The 26892-nt window shown below is 48.1% G+C and overlaps 1 protein-coding gene across 2 annotated transcripts in view; it reads right to left on the bottom strand.

Annotated features, from left to right (window-relative positions):
- Window positions 1-6716: 6716 nt before the first annotated feature.
- VPS16 (VPS16 core subunit of CORVET and HOPS complexes) overlaps window positions 6717-26892 on the bottom strand; it is a 26093-nt gene continuing 5917 nt past the window's right edge. For both annotated transcript variants that reach the window (XM_087445518.1, XM_087445517.1), the window contains exons 2-24: window positions 13238-13326; window positions 12887-12984; window positions 12668-12796; window positions 12443-12587; window positions 12203-12318; window positions 11976-12098; window positions 11793-11848; window positions 11354-11442; window positions 11155-11250; window positions 10915-10991; window positions 10312-10443; window positions 10087-10214; window positions 9916-9951; window positions 9616-9724; window positions 9328-9462; window positions 9124-9232; window positions 8935-9032; window positions 8742-8849; window positions 8345-8422; window positions 8084-8253; window positions 7908-8004; window positions 7105-7208; window positions 6717-6991 (exon numbers count right to left, since the gene is read on the bottom strand). In XM_087445518.1, the coding sequence (XP_087301644.1) occupies window positions 6847-6991; window positions 7105-7208; window positions 7908-8004; window positions 8084-8253; window positions 8345-8422; window positions 8742-8849; window positions 8935-9032; window positions 9124-9232; window positions 9328-9462; window positions 9616-9724; window positions 9916-9951; window positions 10087-10214; window positions 10312-10443; window positions 10915-10991; window positions 11155-11250; window positions 11354-11442; window positions 11793-11848; window positions 11976-12098; window positions 12203-12318; window positions 12443-12587; window positions 12668-12796; window positions 12887-12984; window positions 13238-13326 (2467 nt within the window). In that variant the 3' untranslated portion in view covers window positions 6717-6846. The remainder of the gene's footprint in view (window positions 6992-7104; window positions 7209-7907; window positions 8005-8083; window positions 8254-8344; window positions 8423-8741; window positions 8850-8934; window positions 9033-9123; window positions 9233-9327; window positions 9463-9615; window positions 9725-9915; window positions 9952-10086; window positions 10215-10311; window positions 10444-10914; window positions 10992-11154; window positions 11251-11353; window positions 11443-11792; window positions 11849-11975; window positions 12099-12202; window positions 12319-12442; window positions 12588-12667; window positions 12797-12886; window positions 12985-13237; window positions 13327-26892) is intronic.

Genomic DNA, 26892 nt, shown 5'->3' with positions numbered 1-26892 from the left:
CCCACACCATCCCCACCCGAGCCCCAGGGAAATCTCTCCCGCTTTCCAGGTGCGCGTACTGGGGCCTGCCTCGCCACCGAGCCGGTAGAAACACGACACTTGGCGCTCTGCGGTGGGGGTGTCGTTTACGATTGGCCTGGAGATGGAGGGGAGGTTCAAAGCGCGAAGAGGACCAGGAGATGCGTCCCCACTCTGGGGCCGGGAACGGGGTCGGGTGGCGGGAGCGGACCTTCTCCCCAGCGCTCCCCGCCCCACGTGTGGCGCCCAAAGCCGTCCGTCCGTCCGGCGGTAGCGGGTTCCCAGGCTGCAGGACCTGGGAGACCGGAGCAAAAGGCCGATTACACAGTCGTAGTGGGAGACACTTTCCTGATTGTGGCCCCCACGCGGGGTCCCTCGGACGCACCGGGACCCGTACAGGGAGAGTGGCTGGGCGTTAGTAGGCCGGAGCTTGCCGGCATACCCTTCATTCCAGACCCAGAGACTGCACTGCCTGGGGTGGGTGGAGGTAAGCCTCTCCTCCAGGCTCACAGCCCCTGAGCCCCCTTCTCCCAACCCCCGCTGGGCAGAGTCCCACGTTCAGCGCGCCCCAGGGCAAGGTTCTGTGGCTGGCGGCTATTCTTCATGGCGGGGAGGGTGTGGTGGAAGGGACATTTCGGCACAGGAGAAGGAGCCCACATTTCCACGGGGTTGGTGCCCCTGCCACCTCCAGTCCCCACCACTGCCTGCAGTTGGGGCACCAATTTAGGGCTCTGTGCAACCGCCTCCCCCACCCGTATGTATGGAATATGTGAGTGTATGCTGACTGGAGCCACGGCCTGGGAATACCGGGTGCGATGGGCCTCCTTCAGGCCATCCCAAGCAGGGAAGCCCCTACTTAAGTGAGCTGACCCAGAGGTGTGTGAGATGGCCAAACCCAAGGCGCCTCTGCCTGAGAGACACTTCCTTGCCAAGGAGGGCAGGTTCTTCCACACACCCACTCTTCATGTTTCCCAGGAAGTCCAAACTCAGTCTATCTGCACACACAATGGAAAAGTGAAAACCTGAACTCAAAAGTGTTATGAAACTCTGAAAAATAATGACCGTGAGTGCAGGAGGTACCTGGGTAGCTAGGATACCCACACCCTATGACCAAACCCCACCAGGTTAGTTTTACCTTATCTATGTCTGATCTACACTATTATTTCTTAATATGTTTCTTTTGGTTAATTTATTTATTTGTAGTTTTACTTATATTCCCATAAAAGGGTTTGACATGCTACTTATATTTTCTAACATATATTGAAATAAATAGCTATTAAAATAAAAAGTGTTCATCCTTGAGATCATCTGAAGGATCCCCACCCCATCTGACCACACTTGGGAAAATGCTGCAGTTGGGTGTGGGAGTCAGAGATCCCTGCAGTTCAAGCCTCACCATTGGCTGGGTGACCTGAATCTCCCTCTGCTACTCTTCTTGGAACCTCCCAGGGCTGTACTGAGAATTACAGGCATGCACAGCTTGGCAAGTAACCCATTCTCAGGAAATGCAGTTCCTTCTCTCCATGAGACAGCTGCACTGTGGTCAGAGCATTTGTGGTGTGTGTGCAGGGGTGACAGAAACTCAGACTGAGGAGAGGCAGGGTCTTGGGTGTCCCATTCTGGAGACCCTGGGAAGGAGAGTTCAGCTCGGCAACCACATAGATCCTGACTCCAGTGGAAGAGGAGAGAGTCCCATCCTTAGTTGCCCACCTGTGGAGGCCTGCCCAGCCTCCCCATCCTACCCGCTGCCTGGCATGTCCAAAGCTTCCCCCCTTCACCAGAGAACAAAGAACTGTCTTCAAAGAGGAGCGAAGGAGAGAAGAAGTGAGAGGGAGGGGAGGCAGGCTTCCTGTACCCAGGCCCGCCCAAGTGGGAAGCTGAAGCCCTGCTCCTGGTCCTGCTTTAGTCCCAGCCCACAGGCACACACACCTACAAGTAGGCACTTGTCAGCCACACCACAGGTGCCCCAGGAGTTACAGGGTTCATGAGAAAAGGACTGGACTAGAAGGAGAACTGGAAGATGGAGGTAAAGGACTCCTGTTTCTATAGGCAAGTCACTTCCCCTCTAGGGGCCTCCTTTCCCCATGAAGTAAATGGAACAATGAGTCATTCACTCAACAAATACTTATTGAGTACAGACCATGTGCTGGACACAGCAGGGAATAAGACAGAAAAGGTCTCTGCTCTCAGGAACTTAACATTCTGGATGGGCCAATGAGACAATAAACAAACAAGTGAACAGGAAAACTTCCCAAATGCTGTAATGAAAATAAAGCAAGGCAATAAGATAAAAAGTTGAAGTAAATGAGAGCCAAGCGCCTTTCCAGGCCACAGTTCTACTCCCAAGGGCCATTCGCCAGAGCTTTGTACCTAAAAGAGACTGCAGCCCTGAGAAGGTGGCTTGTAGGAGCCTTTGCCCTGACCCTCACTCCAGGGCTGCCACTGATATCCTAAACTAGAAGAAATGTTTCCACATTCTCTGCCTCCAGCACCAAAATCCTGGTCCCAGAGCCCAATCCTAGCCCCATTCATTGGCCAAGACTTTGCCTCACCCATGATTATAGGCTCAGGTCTGCTGTACAAAGCCCTCAGAGTAGAGGCATTTTACACTAATTTCAATTGATCTGTCAAGGATTTGAAAAAATCCTGGTTGTTTTTAAAATATCACTATTTATGTGTATGCATTTGTCAAAACTCAGCAAATGTACACTAAAGATCTGAGCATTATATATAGATTTTGTCTGAAAAGAAAGAAATTGCGGGGCCTGCCAGGTGGTGTAGTGGTTAAGTTTGCGCACTCCGCTTCTGGAGGCCCGGGGTTCGCAGATTTGGATCTCAGGTGTGGACCTACGGCGGCTCATCAAGCCATGCTGTGGCAGGAGTCCCACAAAAATTAGAGGAAGATGGGCATGGATGTTAGCCCAGGGCCAATCTTCCTCAGTAAAAAATAGGACTGGCAACAGGTGTTAGCTCAGGGCTAGTCTTCCTCACAACAAAAAAAAAGAAAAAGAAAAAAATTGCAAACAAATAAACTCTAGTTAATGAAATGCATCCTGAAATATTTAGAGCTAAGCGTACTAATGAGTGCAACTTACTTTGAAATGCGTTACAAATACGCCAGATTAATAAGATGGACAGAGGGATAGATAGATGTACGATAAATTAACTATAGTCATGTGTCACTCGATGGGGGTATGTTCTGAGAAATGTGTCGTTAAGCAATTTTGTCATTGTGCAAACATCGTATAGTGTACTGAAGGGGAACAAAATTTGCCACCCTAAAATGTGTCTCTATAACATTATTTTAGGCTGATTATTTTTAAGAAACAGAAGACTGAGAAAGTTTTTATCTTCCCCTTAACTGCCCCAAAAAATTCAGATAAAAAAACCTGTCTCAGGAAGCGAGCTACCACCTTAGCATAACATGAACTGGGTGGTAGACAGGGAGGAACCTAGAAAACCCTGTTTATTGGGCTCCCCTCTGCGTTCTGTTTCTACGTGGCCAAACACACACTTGTTTTCCAAATGTTTGCTTCTTTTCACCTACCTTTGAATTGCCTCCCTTTTCTTTGAAGTCCCTGACTCTCCCCACCCCCAACATCTTTTGTCTTTAGCTGAGGATGGTATTTAAGGTAAGAGCTTTGGCCATTTTGGCAAGTTACTCAGTTTTCCTGAGTTTTTCCCATGTATACATGTTACTAAACTTTTGTTTTTCTCCTGTTCATCTTTCTCATGTCAATTTAATTCCTAGACCAGCCAGAAAAACCTAGAAAGGTAGAGGAAAATTTCTTCCTCCCCTACAGTACTTACACAAACCTAGATGGTATAGCCTACTACACATCTAGGCTACATTACTAATCTTAAGGGACCACTGTCATATATGGGGTCTGTTCTTGTCTGAAACATCATTATATGGTGCATGACTATACAGTAAAATGTTAATGGTAGAATCTAGGTGGTGGGTATATAGGTGTTCCCTGTAAAATTCTTTCAACTTAGGTGTATGTTTGAAAGTTTTTATGATAAAACGTTGGGGGAAAAATCAGTGTTTAACTTTACAAAAAAGTACACAAACTGCCTTCTATTTTCAAACAACTCTCCCCATGAACAATTCCAGTGCTTCTCCACATGCATACACTTTTTATGAAGTTGTAATCACTATGTTTTATAAATGTTATCATTGTTATTTCTCATATATTTATAAAACTTCATGTGCACAGCAATTAATGTCTCCACGTCACATGAGTAGATATGCTGTATGTTACTTTGGGAACATAGGCTTTTTATTGTGTACATTCTAAATGCACTGCCCAGGGGCCGGCCCCATGGCTTGGAGGTTAAGTGCGCGCGCTCCGCTACTGGCGGCCTGGGTTCGGATCCTGGGAGCGCACCGATGCACCATTTGTCTGGCCATACTGAGGCAGCGTCCCACATAGAGCAACTAGAAGGACATGCAACTGTGACATACATCTGCCAGGGCTTTGGGGAGAAAAAGCAGGAGGACTGGCAATAGATGTTAGCTCAGGGCCGGTCTTCCTCAGCAAAAAGAGGAGGATGGCATGGACGTTAGCTCAGGGCTGATCTTCCTCACACACACACACAAAAAAAAACCACTGCCCAGGGCCCCCCTTCCAGAGAGGGTTGACTGGGTTGTATGGTACCAATCCTTTTTCACTGAGAACTAGAAAAGCTGGAGAAAACTTTTTTTTTTTGTTTTGGTGAGGGAGATTAGCTATGAGCTAACATCCATTGCCAATCTTCCTCTTTTTGCTGAAAAGATCAGCTCTGAGATAACACCTGTGCCCATCTTCCTCTATTTTGTATATGGGATGCCACCACAGCATGGCTTGATGAGCAGTGCATAGGTCCACACCCAGGATCCGAATCTGCGAACCCTGGGCCGCCGAAGCGGAGCGCGTGAACTTAACCACTTCGCCACTGGGCCAGCCCCTGTAGAAAACATTTTAAAAAGGCATGAAAGAGCTATCAGGGCAGTGAGGAGTCGTGGGCCCAAGACTGGGGAGGAAAACAGTACAGAATAATGAGCCCAGTATTCTGGATCTCCTTTCCTCTCCCCAGAGGTGTCTGCTGATTCTAAGAGAGAAGCCTGATAGGCTGTGCCAGATTGATTCCAAAAACTGGCCACATTTCCAGTTCTACGCACTCTTCCAGAGCTTTGCTACTCCCCTATCAAGAGGTAGAGTCTATTTCCCCTTGAAAATGGGTGGGGTAGGTCTATGTGACTGCCTTGACTAGCAGAATGTGGCAGGTGTGACTCCCAAAGCTAGGTTAGGCAAGGTAGTATGGCTCTGCCTGGCTCTCTTGGGATGCTGCCCTTGGGACCTGGCCGCCATATTGTGAGGTACCACAGGTTGTAGGTGTCCTGGCCAGCTAAGGTGCCAGTCAACAACCAGCTTCAACTGCAAGACTCATGAGTTACCAAGCCTTCAGATGATTTCAGCCCCCAGCTGTCAAGTCACCCCAACCTTTGAATCTTCCAGCTGATTTCCCAGACGCTGTGGAGAAGAGACAAACCACCATCTTATCCTGTTCAAATTCTTGACCCACATAATTAGTGAGCATAATAAATGGTTGTTTTACAATTTGATTTATATCCCCTTAGAGGATTTTCACAAACTTACATTTACAAATCAGGTGGCGGAAGAAAAAGAAAAAGAAACCCCTTACCAGGCTGAGTCTCTTTTTAGCATGGTCAGTCCTAAGGGCGTCAAAGAGGGGAAAGTGGGAAGCTCCAGTGAGGCCTGCCCTCCCTCAGGGCTTTGGTTTCCTCCTTTGTCTTCCTTATAGACTAAGGCAGCGACAAGAGGAGAAGGTAATGCCCTGCGTTGGGTAAGGGCGCTGGGTCATGAAGCCAAGGTGCACCGGGGTGCAAACTGAAGGCTAAAGATAGGGGACTGGAGGGTCAAGCTGCTCCTACCGACTGCGGATGAAGCCTCCACTGGGGGGAGAGTGTAGCCTTGGGGTCTCCAGTTTGTAGTTCTTCCTTGGAAGAACTGATATCTTCCATCTCCTTTTCTCTTCAGCCCAGAGACCACTCAGGAACTGCTCACCACTGTTCAGTGCGCAGGGTTTCCAAAGGCACCTCCTCTAACCCCTCCAAGCTGCTGGCCACAAGACTCTCATTAGTACTCCAACCCTCACTGTAATGCAAACCCGGGGCCTTGCCCCAGGCTCCCCTGCTCACAGAGGGCCCAATTTTAGTTCCAGCTCTGAGTCATCCCTCCTCTGTCACCGCAGCAGTCAAGGAGCAGCTCTAAGACCCCCAAATGCCCAACCTGGTTGCAAATCACAGTTTTGCCACATACTCACTGTTACTGAACCTCCCTGGGTCCTCAAATTCCTCTTCTGTAAAATGGAGTGATGTTACCTATCTCACAGGGCTGTCATGTGGAATAAATGAAATAGCAATGGTAAAGTGTTGTGTGTGTGTAACGCTTTTCAGTATGGTTTTTGATGAGCTGGTGTTTACTAAGTTCTGTGCCATCTCTCCCCATAATCTTCCTAGGGGCTGTGAGCTTGAGAGGGCTTTCCTTGGTAACTGTGCATAGGGGCAGGTCTCTTGTAAATGTCCCTAGAGAAGCTCCCCCTCCAGCCCCAACACATTTTTCTTTGCCGAGGTGTCTGGATGGTCCCTCAGCTTGCTTTCATTTAGGCTGGACTGCATAAGACTAGCACTCTAACATGTTCCAACTTTATTTACAACCAGACCCCACCCTAGCTCCTCGGCTTTGCTCTGAGGGAGGAGCTGGATGAGCAGAGATACTTCTGCCAAGCGCAGGGCTTGGGGAGATGTGCAGGGTGGGCCCCTCACTTCTTCTGGGCTTGTGCCCTGGCCCGCTGAATCTTGTCGGCTGTGGCCCCATCTGCGGCTCCAGTGCAGTGAGACAGTACGAGGCTCAGCTCTGCCTCGTTCCGGTGCTCGATGGCCACGTCTGCAGCCTGAGCCACATCCCTGTGGTTTGAGCAGGAGGGGAGATGGTGTCAGGCTGCCCAAGGACACAAATCGTGCCCCTCATCAGCCCACTGGCTCAGCCACCCAGCACCCACAGGGCTCAGCTGACATACCCAATGAGAAGCAAGGCCTTGACCTTCTGTTCAGGACCCACGCGGGAGGTGTACTTCTTGGCTTCATATTTGTTGTGTTGCTTCATGCAGATCTCCACAAAGGGCTTAGGAGAGGAAGGGGGTTGAGGGAGAAGATAAGGCAGAGCCCTTCTGTCCTCTCTCTTATGAGCAAAAGCCCAATGGATACGTTGTCCTTATATATTTTATATACACATCAGTATGTATAATCCTGCCCCACCTCATCCTGACACACACACAACAGCTGTGATCTCAACTCTATCACGGCAGAAACAACCTATACCAAACACCTGTTAGAGCTTTGAGACCAATTATTTCCATGTGTCCACTCCATCATCCACTGCCACCCCCTCACAACAAGCGTCTCCTGCCCTCTCAGGGCCTGTTTTTTCTCTCATGGCTGCCCTTATCCCACCTACCCACACACCTCTGAACTGCCTGCTACAGAAAGCAAACCTCCTCAATATCCTCCACTGCCTGGCAGGTGTGCCCTCCCTGCCCCCTCCCCTCACTCAAATACAACATTCCCTCAAGCCCATGGGGTCCTCTGGTGGCCCTTCTTGGGGACAGCAACTCATTCTCCTTCCTTCCAACATCTGCAGGCAGACTCGGGCCTATTATCCCATGTACCTGGCCCATGAACACGCATACCTAGGAAGTACCCACTAACTACAAGGGATAGCTGAACAGGTACAAGATTAGGCCAGGCTGCCTATCTCCGGGCCTGGGCCTCTCCCCAGAACTACTCTCCTGGGGGTGGGGTGGAAGGAGGGCCCCCGCCTCACCAGGTAGCCGATGGGTGATTTCTTGCTCTTAGAAAACTTCTCTAGCTCCTCCCAGTCTTCCAGATCTGCCAGGGCAGTCAGCTTCAGCCACCAGAGCCTGTAGGAAAGCCGGGCTTGGAGGTGTTGCAGGAGGGGCAGGTGATCCCAAGACCTCTGCAACCCGGGCCCTCACCTACCTCTTGTCAGGGATGCGGAAGTCACGTGCCAGCTGCTCTGCGCGCTTGTTGTGTCCGCTGAGGATGAGGCTGGTGACCGTGTCGTGTAGAGACAGGTCTAGGAACTGGCCCCCCAACTCATCTTCTAGACGTCGCTGCAGCCGTAGGAGCCTCACTTGGTCCTCTGTGGCCTGGGGACCAAGATGAGGCAGGATGGGGATGAGAGGAACAAGAAGGGAAGACTGGGAGGAGAGGAGGTTCTTAGAAAAGGGTGGGCCAAACCTTGGCTGCAAACTCATTCTTGGCCTTGTAGAAGGCATCAGCCGCCGTCTGCAGGGCTGCGACTCGCCCCTCGATACGCTACAAGGGCAAGAAGGGAAGCCTGAGCTCACAGCACAAAGGACCTCAGCCCTCTCCACCAAGGCTACAGTTTTCTCCCTGATCTCTGTGCCCAGGGTCACCAGGGCCAGCCTTCCCCACTGGGTACCTGGCTCTGGTGTCCCTAGTGGGAAGGCTAGCTCCTCTGGGACCAACCCCCATCCTGGCCTCACGTCTTCCCAGACTCTCCCTCAACAGTGAGGACCAGATGGGGTATGCGCCAAATACTCTCAGATTCCTGGAGAAGGAACCAGACCAAAACCCCATCCCCTGGGCCCCACCCGCTCTGTGGACTTCAGACCTCCTCTGCAGCATAGCTGGCTCGGATGTGGAAGCTGCCCAGCTCCTGGTGGTTGTCATCCTGATTGTAAAGGTCCTTCAGCGTCTCTAGCTCCTGATGCTTACAGAACTGGGGCCACGGGCAGGCAGTCAGTCAGCCAGGCCAACTCAGGGGCTCAGGAGGCTCCAGCCCCACCCCTGCCCACCACACACACCTGCCGGTACAAACTCAGGGCCATGGGCTGGTTCCGAAGGGTCATGAAAAAATCTCCTCGGTTCAGCTCATTCTTCAGGTGCAGCAATACCGTGAACACTATGGGATGATGAAGTGGGGTAGGGCCTTCAGCTCGGCCCCTCGCTCAGCCCAGCAGCCCCGGCCTTGCCCTCACCCAAACTCTGCTCACCCAGGTCAGTGTCCCCACTCTCGATGGCCTTGCTCAGTGCCAGTTTGCTCCTCTTCATCTTTAGGAGAAGGGGTACCTGCTCCCCAGAGCGTGGCTCATACTCCAGCAGCTGTGGGGTAGGGAGGAAGGCACAGAGAGAACGAGCTAGCCTGAGGGCCTCCAACATCCACATCAGAGTGTCTGGGGAGGGCTGGGCACCCACACCTTGATGGCCAGCTCCGTGCGGCCACAGCCATAGGCTCGCGCAGCAATGTCGGAGTAAGAGACGCCAGGCGTGTCCCCTAGCTTCTGGTTAATGGCCCGAGCAACATCTTCATCGGACACGTCCTTCTGTTGCACCTGCAGAGAGAGAGGGGTGTCACACACGTGGATCTCACCCCTCACTGGCCCTCAATCAGGACTCACCACTTCAGCTCCACACTTTATATTTCCTACACCTCACCAGGGCCTGGAATCCCCTAAATGCCCTTGAACTCCATCCTAGACCTTCACCTTGTAGCAGGCCCAGTGGGCTAGGATCCTGCTGACACCCTGCACTTCTGGAAGGCGCAAGTACTCGCATATCTGGATGGCTAGGGGGTAAAGCCTCCGCAACACAAGCCTGCAGACAAGGGGGAGGAAGAGTACAGGGGTGAGGTGAGCAGAGAGAGGGGGCAGAGTGGCCTCAGACTGTAACTCAGACCTCCCAGATCCCAGAGAAATGGGTCAGGAGCAGTGAGCACAAGAGCCCAGCAGGGGCTGTAATGCCCACCCCCTCCAGGCCTCCTCCCAGCACCCACGGGCTTGCTGTACCTGTCCAGCAGCACCGGAATGGTGAGCTGCTTGTATCTGCATTTTACTCGGTTAAGGATCCAGCTGGGGAATAACTCTATTTGCCAAGGACCTTCAGGTGGCATCTTCAGCCCCTTACCCATCCCCTCCCACCCCTGGCTGTAAACACCCTTCCAGCATGCTTGGGGATACTGGCTATAGGTGAGGGGGATCCCGATGTGATAGTCCCGAACGGCATTGAGAACACGCAGGTCCTGACACATGCGCACGAAGCTGTCGGGTGGAAATCTGTCGAGGAAACACTTTCCAAAGGAGGCCGCCTGAGAAGAGCCAGAGGGCAACAGAGGAGAGCTTCCCCCCCTGCCAGCCCACCCCTGCCCAGTGTCCCCTCCCTCCAGCCCTGCCATCCAGGCCAACCCTGAGCAGACTCTTCTGCATGTCTGGCCGGTGCTCATGTCCCGCAGCCTCGATGCACTGCTGCACGGCCTGGGTCAGCTGCCCCAGCTCCTGGATCTCCCGCAGGTACTCATCCGCCTTCTGGCTTTCTTTCTGGGGTGTGGGGGGAGGAGAATGCCAGGGACAGAGCATCATGACAGAGAATATCCCCATGTCTGACCCCCAGCCCTTCTGGGCTATAGATCAAGTGAGCTGGTTTGGAGGGGCTGCAGAGGCTGGAACGCAAACCCCTTCAGCCCCCTCAGTCCACCCCAGGTGCCCACACATCCCCCCATATCAGCCCACAGTTGCCTGTGAGGGGCCCTGAGACCTCTCAATAGTAGCCCTGACTTGTGCCTGGGCTGAGAATAGTGGGGGGTCCCCCTCCCCATCACCACCTGGCAGACATCATGTCCCTTCAGCCAGCCCTCCCCAGCCCAGCCCAATGTCCAGCCTGGACCCCTCTCTTGACTGGTGGCACCTGGTTGTGCTCACCCATGCCCAGGCAGGTAGGGGGCTGGCCCAATCAGGGGTAAGGGAAGGAGGAGAGCATCCTGGGGCCCAAAAAGCAGCCCAGGGCTTTACCTCATACTCCTTCTGGGCCTCCAACAGCAGTGCTCCAGGGGCCATTGACGCAATTTTGAAGATCTCCTCACTGGCCACTGGGGGAGGAAGTTGGTGAGTAGCAGAGGGAAGTGGGAGGGGAAGGAACCCCCAGCCCTGCCTCAATGCCCTGATCCTGCTCTGGGGCAAACTGGCCCAGGGCAGCTGTGGTGCTGAGGAGCCCGTGCCCTGGGTCACGTGGTGCCCTTGTGAGGACCTCACCTGGAACCTCGTGCAGGAACTCGTGGGTGCTGCGGGAGAAGATGCGGACCCCGTCCAGCTCAGGCACCAGGTAGGAATCTTCGTCCAGCACAAACTTGAGCTTGGTCAAGGTTCCCCAAAGCACCCAGAGATGGGACAGGGCAGGTGACCTCCTCCTCTTTCTGCCTCCCACCCCTACCAGCAGCCCTCCAAGGATATTGGATGCTCTCGGGTGCATCACCCACCACCATTAGCCGCCTCTCCCAGGCCACCACAACGGCCTTCTCCTTGCTGCGAGGACGGCTGCACCTGTGGGCAGCACCACACACGCATATGTCTGGGACACTCACAGGACGCCAGGCCCACAGCCACGTCTCCCACACTGCTTATATTGCTTTGCCTCAGGACAGCTCTGCACATGCTTGCTGCCCCTTATCCTAGTCCTCTGACTGGCTTGTCTGCTTCCCTCTCACCCTGTGCTCTCAGCCCTCAAGGCATCTGAGGCCCACAGAGGGGCAAGCGTTTCCCTCAAGTGTGCACTGGCAGAGAAGATAAGATGCAAGCTCTACTTGGCTTGGCAGCAGACGGGATGAATCAAAGTGTACTAGGAAACAAGACTATGTCCACCCCCTCTCCCAGCATAATACCCCCATCCTCACCAGACCATCTGCTTTGGGGGCACCCGGACGTTGCAGTTGAACTCACACAGCTTCTCCTGAAAGGGTGTAGGGAATGTCATGGCCCTCTCTCAGCAATCACCAGTCTGGTTGAAAAGCCCTTCCCCTACCCGCAACAGATCCTCCCTGGACAAGGCATGGTGCCATGTTGTCCCAGGATCACACCTTGAGTGATGCTGTCCCCATCCAGATGTAGCCCGTGTCTGTGAAGAGTGCCAGATGTCGGTAGGTGAAGGAGACAGCCATCTGCAGGAAGCTGCTCACTCCTGGGGCCAGGCCAGGGGGAGTCTGGGGCAAGGCCATGGAGGACACCAGAGATACTGACTTCTCAGAGACTCCTTACTGCCTCTTCCAGCCCCCTCACCCATTTCACTCCCACTCAGGGCCCTCACCACTGCGGAGCAGGCAGCATGGTCCAGGAGGTAAAGATCAGGCCCCACAGCCAGAAGAATGTGTGCCACTCGGTCCTGGCACAGTGCAGTCCAGCATGAGGGTGCACTCTGCAGACCTGTCGCCAGGGAAGAGGACAACCTCAGGATGACCAGAGCCCAGAGCTTCTGCCTCTGTTGGTCCCATGGTCTGGAGCCATATGTGTGGGCAGTGAATGCTGTCTCAGGGGTGTCAGGACTCACCTGGCACCTCTGGCATCCGGCGGAGTTTGAGGTCACCCACATTGGCACTGAGGGTGAAGCGGTGGGCCCCTGTGAGGATGGCCACCCCGGAACCAAACTCAGTATGGAAGATCCGGGCATCTAGAACCCGGTTCTGGAGCACCTCCTGGGGAGAAGGGCCATGGGTTGAGGGAGCTACAGGGTCACAGACTCCATTCCGTTTCTCCATCCCCCTGCGGCCCCTACATTGCCCATGCTGAAGTGTCTCCGGAAGTCACCATGAAGCCCGTAAACTAGTACTACACCGTCTTCCTGCACGCAGAGCAGCTCCTCTTCAGCTGACCAGCCCAGGGACACCACGGGCCCACTCTTCCACTACAGAGGAGAGGAAGGTTCCTGAGGTTTTCATCAGGACACAGAAGCCCTGCCCAGCCCCCAGCCCCAGAGCAGGTCAGGGGTGCTCACCAGCAGACTGGCCAGAGGCACGCCGGAAGCAGAGTAGATCTCGAGAACCGGCCGTACACTACCAGTCTTCTCCTTCCGCCACGGGTTCCTCAGCAGTGCTGCAGTTTGAGAAGAGACCTTCTGTCCTAGCTCCCCAGGCCCACCCCATGTGAAGCAGACCTTATAAACTAGCTCCTCAGGCCCACTTCATAAGAAGCAGGCCTCATGAGAACCAGAATTAAAAGCATCTCAGTAGGGTGGAGAGGGTGGCATACGCCAGCAAGAACAACCCAAAAACAAGGTCCCCAGGAATCAAGGACCTTGAGTTCATCCCATGGTCCCAGAGCATGAGGTGGTAGAGGGATTATGTACCAATAGGGCCCCCATAGGGCGCGGCAGCCACGAGGCAGTCCCTGAGTTCCTCCTTCAGGTCCCAGTCCATGCTGTACAGCTCATATTTCCTGTCCACACAGAGGCAAACAGAGATTAGCCTCCTTATGGCCCTTTATCCGGATGGAGTGAGCCCCAGAGGACCCCTTAAAGCCTCTGTTTGTCCTCTACAGGGCAGTCAAGGAGGCCCGCCCAGAGGTGGGTGATAACTAGAAACAGCTAGGCTAACTGACCACATGCAAGCTTAGGGGTAGCAGGTGAGGGAGCAGAGGGTGTTGGAAGGGAAGGATGTGGTTCTTGGGGCAAGTGTCCAAGGATGGCAGGAGCTCCTGGGACAGGCAGGCTGTATAGCCAATATCCAGGGCACAAACTGAGGAAGGACTACGGTGGGGTGGCTGGCTTGGGCCTGCATTAGGAGGAAATAAGACCCTCTGAGAGGGTCTCTCAGGGTAGGCAGCCTTTCTTCTAGTTCTGGTTCTTAATATTGAATCAGGTTGTGGGCTATATACCCAGGGGTCCAGCTCAACCCTTGTTGATAACGAACTCAGTTTTAGAGGTACTGAGTTAGCAGTGCCTGAAAGACATCCAAGAGGAGCTCTTCAGTGAGTCCAGAGCTGGGGAGAGTCCTGGGTTAGAGATGTCAATCAGTAATTGCTTGGCTCACAGGAGGTAACTGAAACTACAAGCCAGCAAGAGATGACTGCAGTCTGAGATGTGCATGGATCACCAAGAGAGTGTGTGCTGCAGGAGAAGATGGAGCAAGAGGCATGTCATCACTTGATGGCTGGAGGTGGGAAAAGGGAACAGAGAAGGAGTGGGCACTATTCCAGGATGCTAAGAGAAGACAGTGTTTAAGAAGGAGGGTGTTTCGGCTAATATCACTTCAGGAGACTTCTCATTAAAGACCAGGAAGATGCCCACCATTACCTTCTATTTGACATTCTTCTTGGGGTTCTAGCCAAAGTAATTTAGGAAAAAAAATAAAAAGAGGTTTCTATTTTGGAGGAGTGAGATTGCTACTATTTACAAATAACCAGACTGTGTACTTAGAAAATCCAAAGCAGTCTATGGAACAATGAATAAAAGAGCTTAGTAGTGTGATCAACAAAAATCAATATATTTTCTATACCAGTTAATTTTCTATAACATAGCAAGAACCAGTTAGAAATATAACTTTAAAAAGATCCTAATTGTGATAGCAATAAAACTGTAAGATACCCAAGAATAGACCTAATAAAAATTTTTACAAAATCAAATCAAAGTTTACTCAAGGATATAGAAAAACATGGAGAAATATTCCAAAATGATCTATAAATGCACAAGAATTCCAATAAAAATCACCCTCAATGTTTTGGTGGGGAGGGAAGCACAAACTGATTCTCCAGTTCATCTGGGGAAAAGAAAAAAGATCATCTGAAAGAGAAAATACTGGAAAATATTTAAGAAAATTTTGAAAATATGAGAACACATATACATCAGATATCAAACACATTTAAAACTAAAAGTAATTAAAACTTATTTTGGCACAGGAATAAGCAAATATAGATCAATGGAAGACAGCAGAATCCAGAAAAGACCTGGGAATTGAGCTTGTAATAAAGATGGCATTTCAAACTGGTGCAAACTGATACTTGAAATGAGACAATGGGCTATATGAGAAGAATCAAAATAAACACTCTTTCATTACTTAATCTCTACAATAGAATATTTTCCAGATAGAATTCAAGATTTAAATGTTAAAAAAAAAATAAAGCCACATCAGAAAAAATCTTGGCTATTTTAACAACCTCAAAGTAGAAATAATTTCTAAGCATGATATAAAACCCAGAAGTCACAAAGAAAAGACCAACAAATACTTTTACATAAAAAGGGGTAAAAACAATACACATTTATATTTGCTTCTGTTTGAAAAAAGAAACTCTGGAAAGATTTATAAGAATCTAATAATAGTGCTTACTCGTAGGTGAGGAGTGCAGTCAGTTAAACAGGAGCAGGAGTGGGAATGAGACCTTGAGTTTTTAAACCACATTAATGGTTATTTATGGTTCAGCATCCACACATCAATCAATGTGACACACCACATTAACAAAACGAGGAATAAAAACCACATGATCATCTCAATAGATGCAGAGAAGGCATTTGACAAGATCCAACATCCATTTATGATAAAAACTCTCAACAAAATGGGTACAGAGGGAAAGTACCTCAACATGATAAAGGCCATATATGACAAACCCACAGCCGACATCACACTCAACGGGGAAAAGCCGAAAGCCATTCCTCTGAGAACAGGAACAAGACAAGGGTGCCCACTCTCACCACTCTTATTCAACATAGTACTGGAGGTTTTGGCCAGAGCAATTAGGCAAGAAAAAGGAATAAAAGGAATCCAAATAGGCAATGAAGAAGTGAAACTCTCACTATTTGCAGACGACACAGCTTTACATATAGAAAACTCTAAAGAATCCATTGGAAAACTATTAGAAATAATCAATAACTACAGCAAAGTTGCAGGGTACAAAATCAACTTACAAAAATCAGTTGCATTTCTATATGCTAATAACAAACTAACAGAAAGAGAACTCAAAAACATAATCCCATTTACAATAGCAACAAAAAGAATAAAATATCTAAGAATAAATTTAACCAAGGAGGTGAAAAGGCCTGTACAATGAAAACTATAAGACATTATTGAAAGAAATCAACGATGACATAAAGAAATGGAAAAATATCCCATGCACATGGATTGGAAGAATAAACATAGTTAAAATGTCCACATTACCTAAAGCAATCTACAGATTCAACGCAATCCCAATCAGAATCCCAATGACAGTCTTCACCAAAATAGAACAAAGAATCCTAAAATTCATATGGGGCAAAAAAGACCCTGAATAGCTAAAGCAATCCTGAGAAAAAAGAACAAAGCTGGAGACATCACAATCCCTGACTTCAAAATATACTACAAAGCCATAGTAATCAAAACAGCATGGTACTGGTACAAAAACAGACACACAGATCAATGGAACAGAATTGAAAGCCCAGAAATAAAACCACACATCTATGAACAGCTAATCTTCGACAAAGGAGCTAAGAACATACAACTGAGAAAGGAAAGTCTCTTCAATAAATGGTGCTGGGCGGGCCGGCCCCGTGGCCTAGCGGTTAAGTGTGCGCGCTCCGCTGCTGGCAGCCCGGGTTCGCATCCCGGGCGCACACCGACGCACCGCTTCTCTGGCCACGCTGAGGCCGCGTCCCACGTACAGCAACTAGAAGGATGTGCAGCTATGACATACAACTACCTACTGGGGCTTTAAGGGGAAAAAATAAATAAAATCTTTAAAAAAAAATAAAAAAATAAAAAAAAATAAATGGTGCTGGGAAAACTGGACAGTCACATGCAGAAGAACAAAAGTAGACCATCTTTTGCCATACACAAAAATTAAATCAAAATGGATCAAAGACCTGAAAGTGAGACCTGAAACTATAAAACTCCTGGAAGAAAACATAGGTAGTACACTATTTGACATCGATCATAAAGGTATCTTTTCAGATTCCATGTCTACTCAGACATGGGAAACAAAAGGAAAAATAAACAAATGGCACCTTCATCAGATTAAAGAGCTTCTTTTTTTTTTTTTTTTTTAAAGATTTTATTTATTTCTTTTTCCCCCCAAAGCCACCGTAGTTAGTTGTGTCATAGCTGCACATCCTTCTAGTTGCTGTATGCGGGACACGGCCTCAGCATGGCCGGAGAAGCGGTGCGTCGGTGCGCGCCCGGGATCTGAACCCGGGCAGCCCGCAGTGGAGCGCACGCACCCAACCACTAAGCCACGGGGCCAGCCCTAAAGAGCTTCTACAAGGCAAGTGAAACCAGGATCAAAATGAATAGACAACCCACCAACTGGGAGAAAATATTTGCAAATCATATATCCGACAAGTGGTTAATCTCCATAATATATAAAGAACTCACACATCTGAACAAGAAAAAAACAAACAACCCGATCAAAAAATGGGCAGAGGCGGGGCTGGCCCGGTGGCGCAAGCGGTTAAGTTGCGCGCGCTCCGCTGCGGTGGCCCGGGGTTCGCTGGTTCGGATCCCGGGCGCGCACCGACGCATTGCTTGGCAAGCCATGCTGTGGCGGTGTCCCATATAAAGTGGAGGAAGATGGGCACAGATGTTAGCCCAGGGCCGTCTTCCTCAGCAAAAAAAGAGGAGGATTGGCGGATGTTAGCACAGGGCTGATCTCCTCACAAAAAAAAAAAAAAAAAATGGGCAGAGGATATGAATAAATATTTTCCCAAGGAAGATATGCAGATGGCCAATAGGCATATGAAAAGATGTTCAACATCACTAATTGTCAGGGAAATGCAAATCAAAACAACACTAAGATATCACCTTACACCTGTTAGAATGGCTATAACCACCAATATAAAAAACAACAAATGTTGGAGAGATTGTAGAGAAATGGGAACCCTCATTCACTGCTGGTGGGAAGGCAAACTGGTGCAGCCTCTATGGAAAACAGTATGGAGATTCCTCAAAAAAAAAATAGAAATACCCTATGATCCACCTATCCCACTACTGGATATCTATCCAACGAACCTGAAATCAACAATCCAAAGAGGCTTATGCACCCCTATGTTCACTGCAGCATTATTCACATGAGCCAAGAAGTGGAAGCAACCCAAGTGTCCCTCGACTGACGACTGGATAAAGAAGATGTAGTATATAAATACGATGGAATACTACTCAGCCATAAAAGAAAGACAAAATTGTCCCATTTGCAACAACATGGATGGACCTGGATGTTATTATGTTAAGCGAAATAAGCCAGAGAGAGAAAGACAAACACCGTATTTCACTCACATGTGGAATATAAACACACAGACAGAGAGAACTGTTTGGTGGTTACCAGGGGCAAGGGGGTTGGGGGGTGGGCACAAAGGGTGAAGGGAGGCATTTATATGGCGACTGACAAACAATAATATACAACTAAAATTTCACAATGTTATAAACTATTAAGACATCAATAAAAAAAGAATGAGAAAAATAATTAAAATTTAAAAATTAATGTATTAAATATTTATTATCTGCATAATACAAATACATAATATGTAATATAATACAAACATAATACATAATATGTATTAAATAATTAATGTATTAAAACATTTTATACATCAAAAAAACTCACCAAAAACAAACCAGGAAGACAAACTATGAAAAGGGAAAAAAAACATTTGTGACTCATGTGAAAAAGGGATATTTTTCTTAAGAACACAAAAGGCTCTAAATAGTTTTAAAAAATAAATGGTCAAGGGCTTCATCATACTACTTTACATGAAAATATTTAAAAACGTAACATAAAAATCTTGAAAAAATATAAGCTAATATTTTTATAACGTGAACTATGGAAAAGTCTTTCTGAGAAAGACACAAAACCCAGAAATTATCAAGGAAAAGACTGACAAGTTTTATTACATAAAAATCTAAAATCTGTACACTAAAAATCAATACATAAAATAAAAGCCAAGTGACCAGTGGAGAAAATATTTGTAACATTTGTAACAAAGGGTTAATAGGGAGACCATGTAAAGAGCTCCTTTACAAATGAACAGAAACAACACAATAGAAAAATAGTCAAAGGATATGAATAGACATGCCTAATGACTAGGTAAATATGAATGAAAAATTATTTTTATGTTTTGGCCTCCTGAATGGCAAAAACTAAGAGGCTAATAACATCCAATATTGTTGAGGATGTGGAGAAATAAACACTTTCATACATATTGGTGGGAGTATAAATTGGTCCAGCTCTTATGGAAGACAACAAAGTGCTATCTATCCAACTTTTAAATGCATACATCCTCTGACTTAGCAACTTCCTCCCAAGAGTCTAACTTACAAAACTGCTCGCACAAGTGCACAAAGGTATGAATTCACTGCAGCACTATTTAAAACAGTTCAAAAAAAAAATCCTGGAAAAACCTCCTTACATGTCCATCAAAATGGGACTGGTTAAATAAACCATGGTATGCCCATTCTGGGGAATATTATGTGGCCACTAATAAGGTGCCTCTATGTATACTGACATGAAATGATCTCTAAGATATATTGTTAAGTAAAAAAAGCTGCAGCTCAATATGAACCATATAAACCTATTTATGTAATAGGAAAACTGAGCACATATTCTTGACAAGCATATTTACATATGTGTAAATACTCAGAAAAACGCTCAGAGACACTAAGCTGCACTAAGTCAGAGACAGTAGTTACCTTAGAAGAGGGTGGTGAATGGGGGAGAGGTGTAGGGGGACTGCCAATTTTTAGGCTATATACTTTTGCATTATTTGAATTTTTATAACCCCATATGCATTTCTTTTGACATTTTGTTCCTAAAATCATTGGATGAATATCTGATGGGAAAATATTCACACAGACCTGGCCAGGTATCAATTCATTGGTGCTCAGCTCCAAATTCAGCATTCCTTTAAACATTTCTCCTTCACGGTGAAAGTAATGTTAAGCTTTCTCAGTAGAGGGCACTGGAGGCATGCTGCATGAAGAAGGGGCTCTCCTGCTGCTTCCAGCTGGACACAGCCAGCTAGCAGCCAGGCTGTGAGGACATCTGGTGGTGCTCTGCCTCAGCCAGGCAGCAACCTCCACGGCTCTCCCAGATTGGTGATCACCTTCCCATGGCTCCCCGGACAGACACGACGTTCCTGGCCTCTTGCCCACGCCAGGCCCTACTTCCTCTGCATGCCAACATGCCTGCCCACTGGCTACCCTGCCTGCACCCTTGAGTGTTTCCACTGACCCCTCCCTATACACCCATGCATGCAGTCACTGATTGTGGCTCACCTTACAGACACGGTGTGCTCCAGGCTGCCTGCCTGCACCAGCTCCCCGACTCCCCCTGCATGCCCACCTCCCTGGCCACCAGTTGCAGCTCACCTGTGCCCCCCTACCCCCTGAACCCCCGAGGGTTGCTTCCTGCTTGCCCAGCAACAGCAGACCAGCTCTCGCCCCGGCAAACTAGTGAACTTCTCTGCCATCCACTGGGCTGCAAGTATATTTTCTCCTACGAGGTCTGAACCCCAGCTTGAGGAAGGGCCCCCCTTCCAACTCTGTCATTCCTTGGTTATTCTCCCTCAGTCCTAGGCTACCATATAAAATTTTTCTTATATCTTATAGTTACTCTTTTATCACAGTTTAATAATTCCTAGGGGCTGGCCCGGTGGCCTAGTGGTTAAGTTCACGTGCTCTGCTTTGGTGGCCCAAGGTTTGCAGGTTCAGATCCCGGGCATGGACTTACACACTGCTCATCAAGCCATGCTGTGGCGGCATCCCATATACAAAATAGAGGAAGACTGGCAGAGATGTTAGCTCAGGGCCAATCTTCCTCTCCCCCCCCCCCCCACACACACACACTAACAATTCCTTATATTTATTTAACTTTCCTGGTTTAAGTCTCCTGACTGGACCTAGACTGATATAGACTTCGCGCAGGGAGTGGTCCCAGGAGACAGACCCCTAAAGATGGGATTTGGCGATTGGTTTGGTCATGTGCTTGGGCTTGAGTGCAGTACCGAGCTCCCTGTCAATGGGAAATGGATGCTAGTAACCCACCGCATACAGTGGCATCACAATTAACCGAGTCTGCAGTTTACTGTGGTGAAATGCCAAGTCAAACATGTGCGTTGGGAGTGACCTCTGTACATGACTGTATGGCAGTAATGATGATTATAAGGGCTGTGGTGTGGATGGATTATTCTGAGTGCACTTGAACATTTACAAAGAGAAAATGACAAGCTGGGTCCATTAACTTTCAGTGCAAGTCAGGGTCTGAAAAGCAGAAAGCTTCTGTAACAACCCTAAAACAATCTCTTAGTTCTTGTAGCCACACAGCTCCTACTGCTGAAAATCAAATGCAAAATTTAATTGTGTAGGTTGTTAAATTATGATAGCTGAATTCACTAACACGCCGTTTCTCACATGAAAGTTAGGGTACTGTCCAGGAAAGAATGGGATTCCTGAAACTTCGATGGGGGATTATCTGGTTAGACCCAGAGGAAACTGACAATCTTGAACCCCCAAGTCATTCTCAGCTTTCCTCACCAATGGAAGTAGCTTGCCCTCCTGTGTCCAAGGAGATTAGCCTTCCTCTGCTTGAAAACCCTGTGATGACTTCACTTGGGATAGACGTCTTGAGAGCCTCCCTCCCCAAGGCTGACCAGTTAATGCTACCGTTGAGTGTAATCTGCCAACAGCAGAGACCAGTATGTGGTCCCCATATGGCACCATTCCCAGGGGGACCAGTCTGCAAGTTGATTATATTGGACCTCTTCCATCATGGAGGGGGCAAAGATTTGTCCTCACTGGAATACATACATCTTCTGGATGTGGATTTGTCTTCCCTGTCTGTAATGCCTTTGCCAGCACCCACCATCTGTGGATTCTGCCTTATTTACCATTGTGGCATTCTGCAAAGCACTGCATCTAATCAAGGACCTTATTTCACAGCAAAGAAGTCCAGCAATGGGCTCAGGTCCATGGAATCAAATGGTCTTACCATACACTCCATTACCCCGAAGTGGCTGGCCTAAATTTACTGACGATTCAGTTACAGCGCCATCTGGGAGACAGTATCCTAAAAGTATGGGGTTCTGTCTTACAAGATATAGCTTATGCTTTGCATCAGAGACCATTAAATGGTAGAATACATGGGACCACGAATCAAGGGGTGGGAGTGTGAGTGGCTCCTCTCACTATTACACCTAATGACTCTCTTACAAAAATGTTGCTTCCACTTTCAGTAACTTTGAAATCTGTTGGTTTGGAGAGCTTAGTCTTTAAGGGGAAAATGTTTCCACCAGGGGACACAACAGTGGGTTCACTGAATTGGAAGATAAGGGTGCGACTCAGCCATTTTGGGCTCCTTATGCCACTGAACCAATAGGCATAAGAAAATGGGGTTAATTTACTGGCTGAAGTGAACATCCTGATTACCAAAGGGAAATCGAGTTGCTGCAACATATTGGAGGCAAGAGAACTATGTCTGAAACCCAGGGGATCCTCTGGGGCACCTCATAGTACTTCCATGCCAACAGTAAACGTAATGAAAAACTACAGCAACCAAAAAAAGCAGTATGACTGAGGAATGAATGCTTGGGTCACTCCACCATGTAAAGAACCCAGAGCGGTGCAGGTTCTGCCTGAGGGCAAGGGAAATAAGGGAGGTGCAGTTGAAGAAGGAAACCACAGATATCAACTACGATATTGTGACCAATTACAGAAATGAAGACTGTAGTCACTTTGCATATTTTCTCTATGCTTGTTATATGCAGGGGTATATATATATATATATATATATATATATATATATATATATATAAGCTATTATCCACTCTCTCCTTCTTCCCATTTTTATTTTATACACAAATTATTGGAGGTTAACTTTACAATTTAATTTTTAGGTAACAGAATACTCAGTAGGACTGTGACTCAATTTGAGGAGTAAGTAACACACTGGTAGATAAGACTGTCTTCTCATTTTGGGAGAGTGATTTGCTTGCAAGAAGGACAGCGGTATCCCGTTAAGCAGAAATACAGAGTTGTTTTGTTGTAAGGGAGTTCAAAAGTGTGTAGCCAAGTAGCCAAAGGGTAGACTGTGCCAATTATCAATTTTTTGCCTCCCAGTTCCAAATTCACCCTTCAATACATGCTCCACAGTGAGCTGGATGTTAAGCTTTCTCGGCAGAGGGTGCTGGAGGGACACTGCAGGAGGAAGGGCTCTCTAGCTGCTTCCAGCAGTTGCAAGGACAGTCAGCAGTGTGGGTAAGAGGACAGCTTGTGGTGCTTTGCCCCAACCACCTGCCCAGCACACATAATCCCTTGGTGACTTCAGAGCCTTAACCCAGACTAGCATCCATCTTCCCACAGCTCTCTCCATACACACACTGCATGCTCCAGGTCTCCTGCCCACACTGGTGCTCCCAACTCCCTGTGCAAGCCCATGAATCTGACCACCAGCTACGGCTCACCTGTGCCCCATTTATGCCCTGGAGGGCTGCTTCCTGCCTGCCCAGTGACTGTGAACCAGCTCTGGCCCAGGCAAACAGGCAAACTTCTCTGTTATCCAGTGGGTGGCTACTATACCTTCTCCAGCGAGGTCTACACCTCAGCTTGGGGAGGGCACCCCCCTTCCAAGGTTGTCCTTCCTTGGGTACTCTCCTCAGCCCCAAAAGAGGACAGAGTTTTATTTTATCTTGTAGTTATTGTCTCATGGTTTAATAGTTCTTTATATTAAACATCCCCTGTTTAATTACTGTATGGTTTCTGTCTCCTGATTAGACTCATACTGATATAACCAGTGTAGCATTCCACAGATTACTTTCCTGTCACAAATGGGGAAAAATATGACTTTACAATGGAGGATGTGGCCATCAGCATCTGAACCCACTGGTCCATCTCAACTTCCCTCATAGTGGACAACCTGATGTAATGATGCCTCCAGACATGAGGCAGCACAAACAGCATCACCTACAAAATGTTTCTGCTAAAAATGTTCAACCTGAATCTAATCCAGCCGTTAGCTCTAACACAGTTTCAGGAAATACAGGCTACAATAGAGAAAAAAGTTCAAAGGCACCACAAGGAAGCAATGGGACAAATCCAGAAAGTGACTTGGTCTCTTAAACAAGTCAATGTCATGAAAACAAAAGGTAGGGTGGAGTGGGGATAATAATGTTCAAGTTTACAAGAGGCTTAATTAAGAGAGGTAAGCAAACAAGTAATTCTTGTTTGGGTCTTGATTTCAACAAACCAGTTATAAAAAAGACACTTTGAAGGGGCCGGCCCGGTGGCGCAAGTGGTTGGGTGCGCGCGCTCCGCTGCGGTGGCCCGGGGTTCGCCGGTTCAGAACCCGGGCGCGCACCAACGCACTGCTTGTCAAGCCATGCTGTGGCGGCGTCCCATATAAAGTGGAGGAAGATGGGCACGGATGTTAGCCCAGGGCCAGTCTTCCTCAGCAAAAAAGAGGGGGATTGGCATTGGACGTTAGCTCAGGGCTGGTCCTCCTCACAAAAAAAAAAAAGACACTTTGAAGACAACTGGAGAAGTCTGAATAAGGCTGTCATATTAAATGTTAATTTTGTTAAGTGTGAAATAGTATATTTTTAGAGGAAACTATCATTTTTTTAAGGTAATGCACATTGAAGTTATATCTGTAATTTACTTTAAAATACAGCAGAAAAAGTATTGGATTGAAAAGATGTGTCCAGGGTTTGTTTTTAAATAGTCCCCAAAAAGTGGGTGTGTATTGGGAAGAGGGGGGAAAGATGAAACAAGAATGACAAACTGTTGATACTTGTTGAAGTTGAGTGATGAGCACAGGGATGTTCACTAAATTACTTTTACTCTTTTACGTTTATGTTTATGTATATTTGAACTTTTACTTTTTTGTGTGTGTGTGTGAGGAAGATCAGCCCTGAGCTAACATCCACTGCCAATCCTCCTCTTTTTGTTGAGGAAGACTGGCCCTGGGCTAACATCCGTGCCCATCTTCCTCTACTTTATATGGGACGCCGCCACAGCATGGCTTGACAAGTGGCACGTCGGTGCGCGCCTGGGATCTGAACCGGCAAACCTCAGGCCAACGCAGTGGAGCGCGCACACTTACCCACTGTGCCACCAGGCTGGCCCCATGAACTTTTTCTTAATAAAAGATTTTTTTAACTTCTAAAATAGTTGAAGCAAGGGCCGGCCTGGTGGCTTAGCGGTTAAGTGCGCGTGCTCCACTGCTGGCGGCCCGGGTTCGGATCCCGGGCGCGCACCGACGCACTGCTTCTCCAGCCATGCTGAGGCCGTGTCCCACATACAGCAACTAGAAGGATGTGCAGCTATGACATACAGCTGTCTACTGGGGCTTTGGGGGGAAAATAAATAAATAAATAAAATCTTTAAAAAAAATAAAATAGTTGAAGCAAATAGTGCAACACGATAACATTAAGCCTAAATAACATCTATGGGCGTTCATTCTGCTATTCTACTTTGTTGTACGTTTGAAAATTTTCATAGTAAAATGTTAAACAATTTCCAAGAAAGAAGGAGGTTTACCTCTATCCAATGCTCCAGGGAGTCAAGCTCAGATGAGGCCTGAGCTGTGTCCACTGCAGTAACGAGATGTCACTGAGAATAGGGTGGTCAGACCAGAGTGAGTGGTCAGTGGAAGAGAGAAAATGGAAGCAGTTTTCAGACCCTTGAGGGGAACAGAAAGACAGGGCAAGGAGGGGGGACCTATTTATTTTTTGAATAGGGAAGTTTATTTTTTGTAAGGATGGGGAGTTCGAGTATACTTAAAATCTGAGAGGGAGCACTTGGGAGTAGGGATGGTGGAAAACAAGGTAGAGCAGTAGTCTTCAAACTGTCCTGCAGTAAAGAAACTCCTGGGTGCTTGTTAAAACACACATTGAATTCCCAGGACCTGCGCCAGAGATAATGGAGTAGATCTGCCCTAGTAAGCTGCATGTAGCCAGCATCTCAGGTGAGCTTGATGCAGCGGGTCCCAGACAATAGCTAGAGAAACACTGTGCTCAGGGAAGGTGTGGGTGGAAGGCACATGGTTTATGAGAAGGCAGGGAGACAGGGCACATCTCCTCAGCGGGTTGGGAAAGTCAGCAGGCAGGTTTGGTTGGGGAAGCCTAGGCCCTTCCATGCAATGACTTCCAGTTCTCTGGAAAGCATGAGGTAAAGTCAGCTGTTGGGAGGAGGGGCAGAGGAGATTTCAATTTTCAATATTTCCAAAATATTTTAATTGTTTACAATTAAATGTTTCTTTGTGTCATCTTTTAAAAAGAAAAGTAGAGACCTTGTGGAGAGTGAGCACAGGCTGACTCCACATAACAAGATTGTGAGGGCCCAGCTGAGGCTGGTGGCCAGGAATCTGTAGTAGACCCAACCTGCCTGTGTGTGGCCCTCATGGCAGCGCTCAGCAGCCTGGGTACAGGCACAGAGATGGCGAGTGGTTGATGTGCTGGGAGGGGGTTCTGTGCTGGGCGAGTGCCAACGAAGGACAAACAAACAATGTTGTCAAGTAAAAAGCAAGAAACTGAAACGACTGACTATGGCTGTACTCCAAGCTGGACAAGGAGGGACAGATTTATAGAAGGAGTTCTGCATACGGACACAAAGAACAGAGGGCTCCATGGATGGCGTCCCAGTGAGGCTGAAGAACAGATGTATCAGGACGTATCAGGGTATCAGTGAGGACAACAGTTTATGGTCAGAGAGGGGGCCGTCTGAATCTAACGTTTCAGAGGTGAGCAGTTCTGAATGAGCATAGGCGCAGGGTGGGGGTGGCTGAGGTAGATAAAATCACTTAAAGTAGAGCTCATGGAACCATGAAGCTGGGTGGCCACTTAAGTCACGCTGGAAGGTGGCAAGAGCTGGGATGCCTAGGAGGCTGTGGGCCAAAGCCTCTAGTCAAACAATCAGTGAGGGATGCAGTCCAGGAAGTGGGCAGTGAAGCAGACCGGGGTGGGAAGGAGGTAGAGCCCCTGAAGGGGGTACAGGAGTAAGGGTCAGGGAGCGAAAAGCAACAAAGCATGGACCACCTCCCCAAGCCTTCGAGGTAAAG

Source organism: Ceratotherium simum, chromosome 21 (assembly GCF_057802395.1).
Source record: "Ceratotherium simum simum isolate JZ-2026a chromosome 21, ASM5780239v1, whole genome shotgun sequence".
NCBI lineage: Eukaryota > Metazoa > Chordata > Mammalia > Perissodactyla > Rhinocerotidae > Ceratotherium > Ceratotherium simum.
Note: the sequence above shows the minus strand (reverse complement) of the source record. Positions and strands in the feature narration are given on the sequence as shown.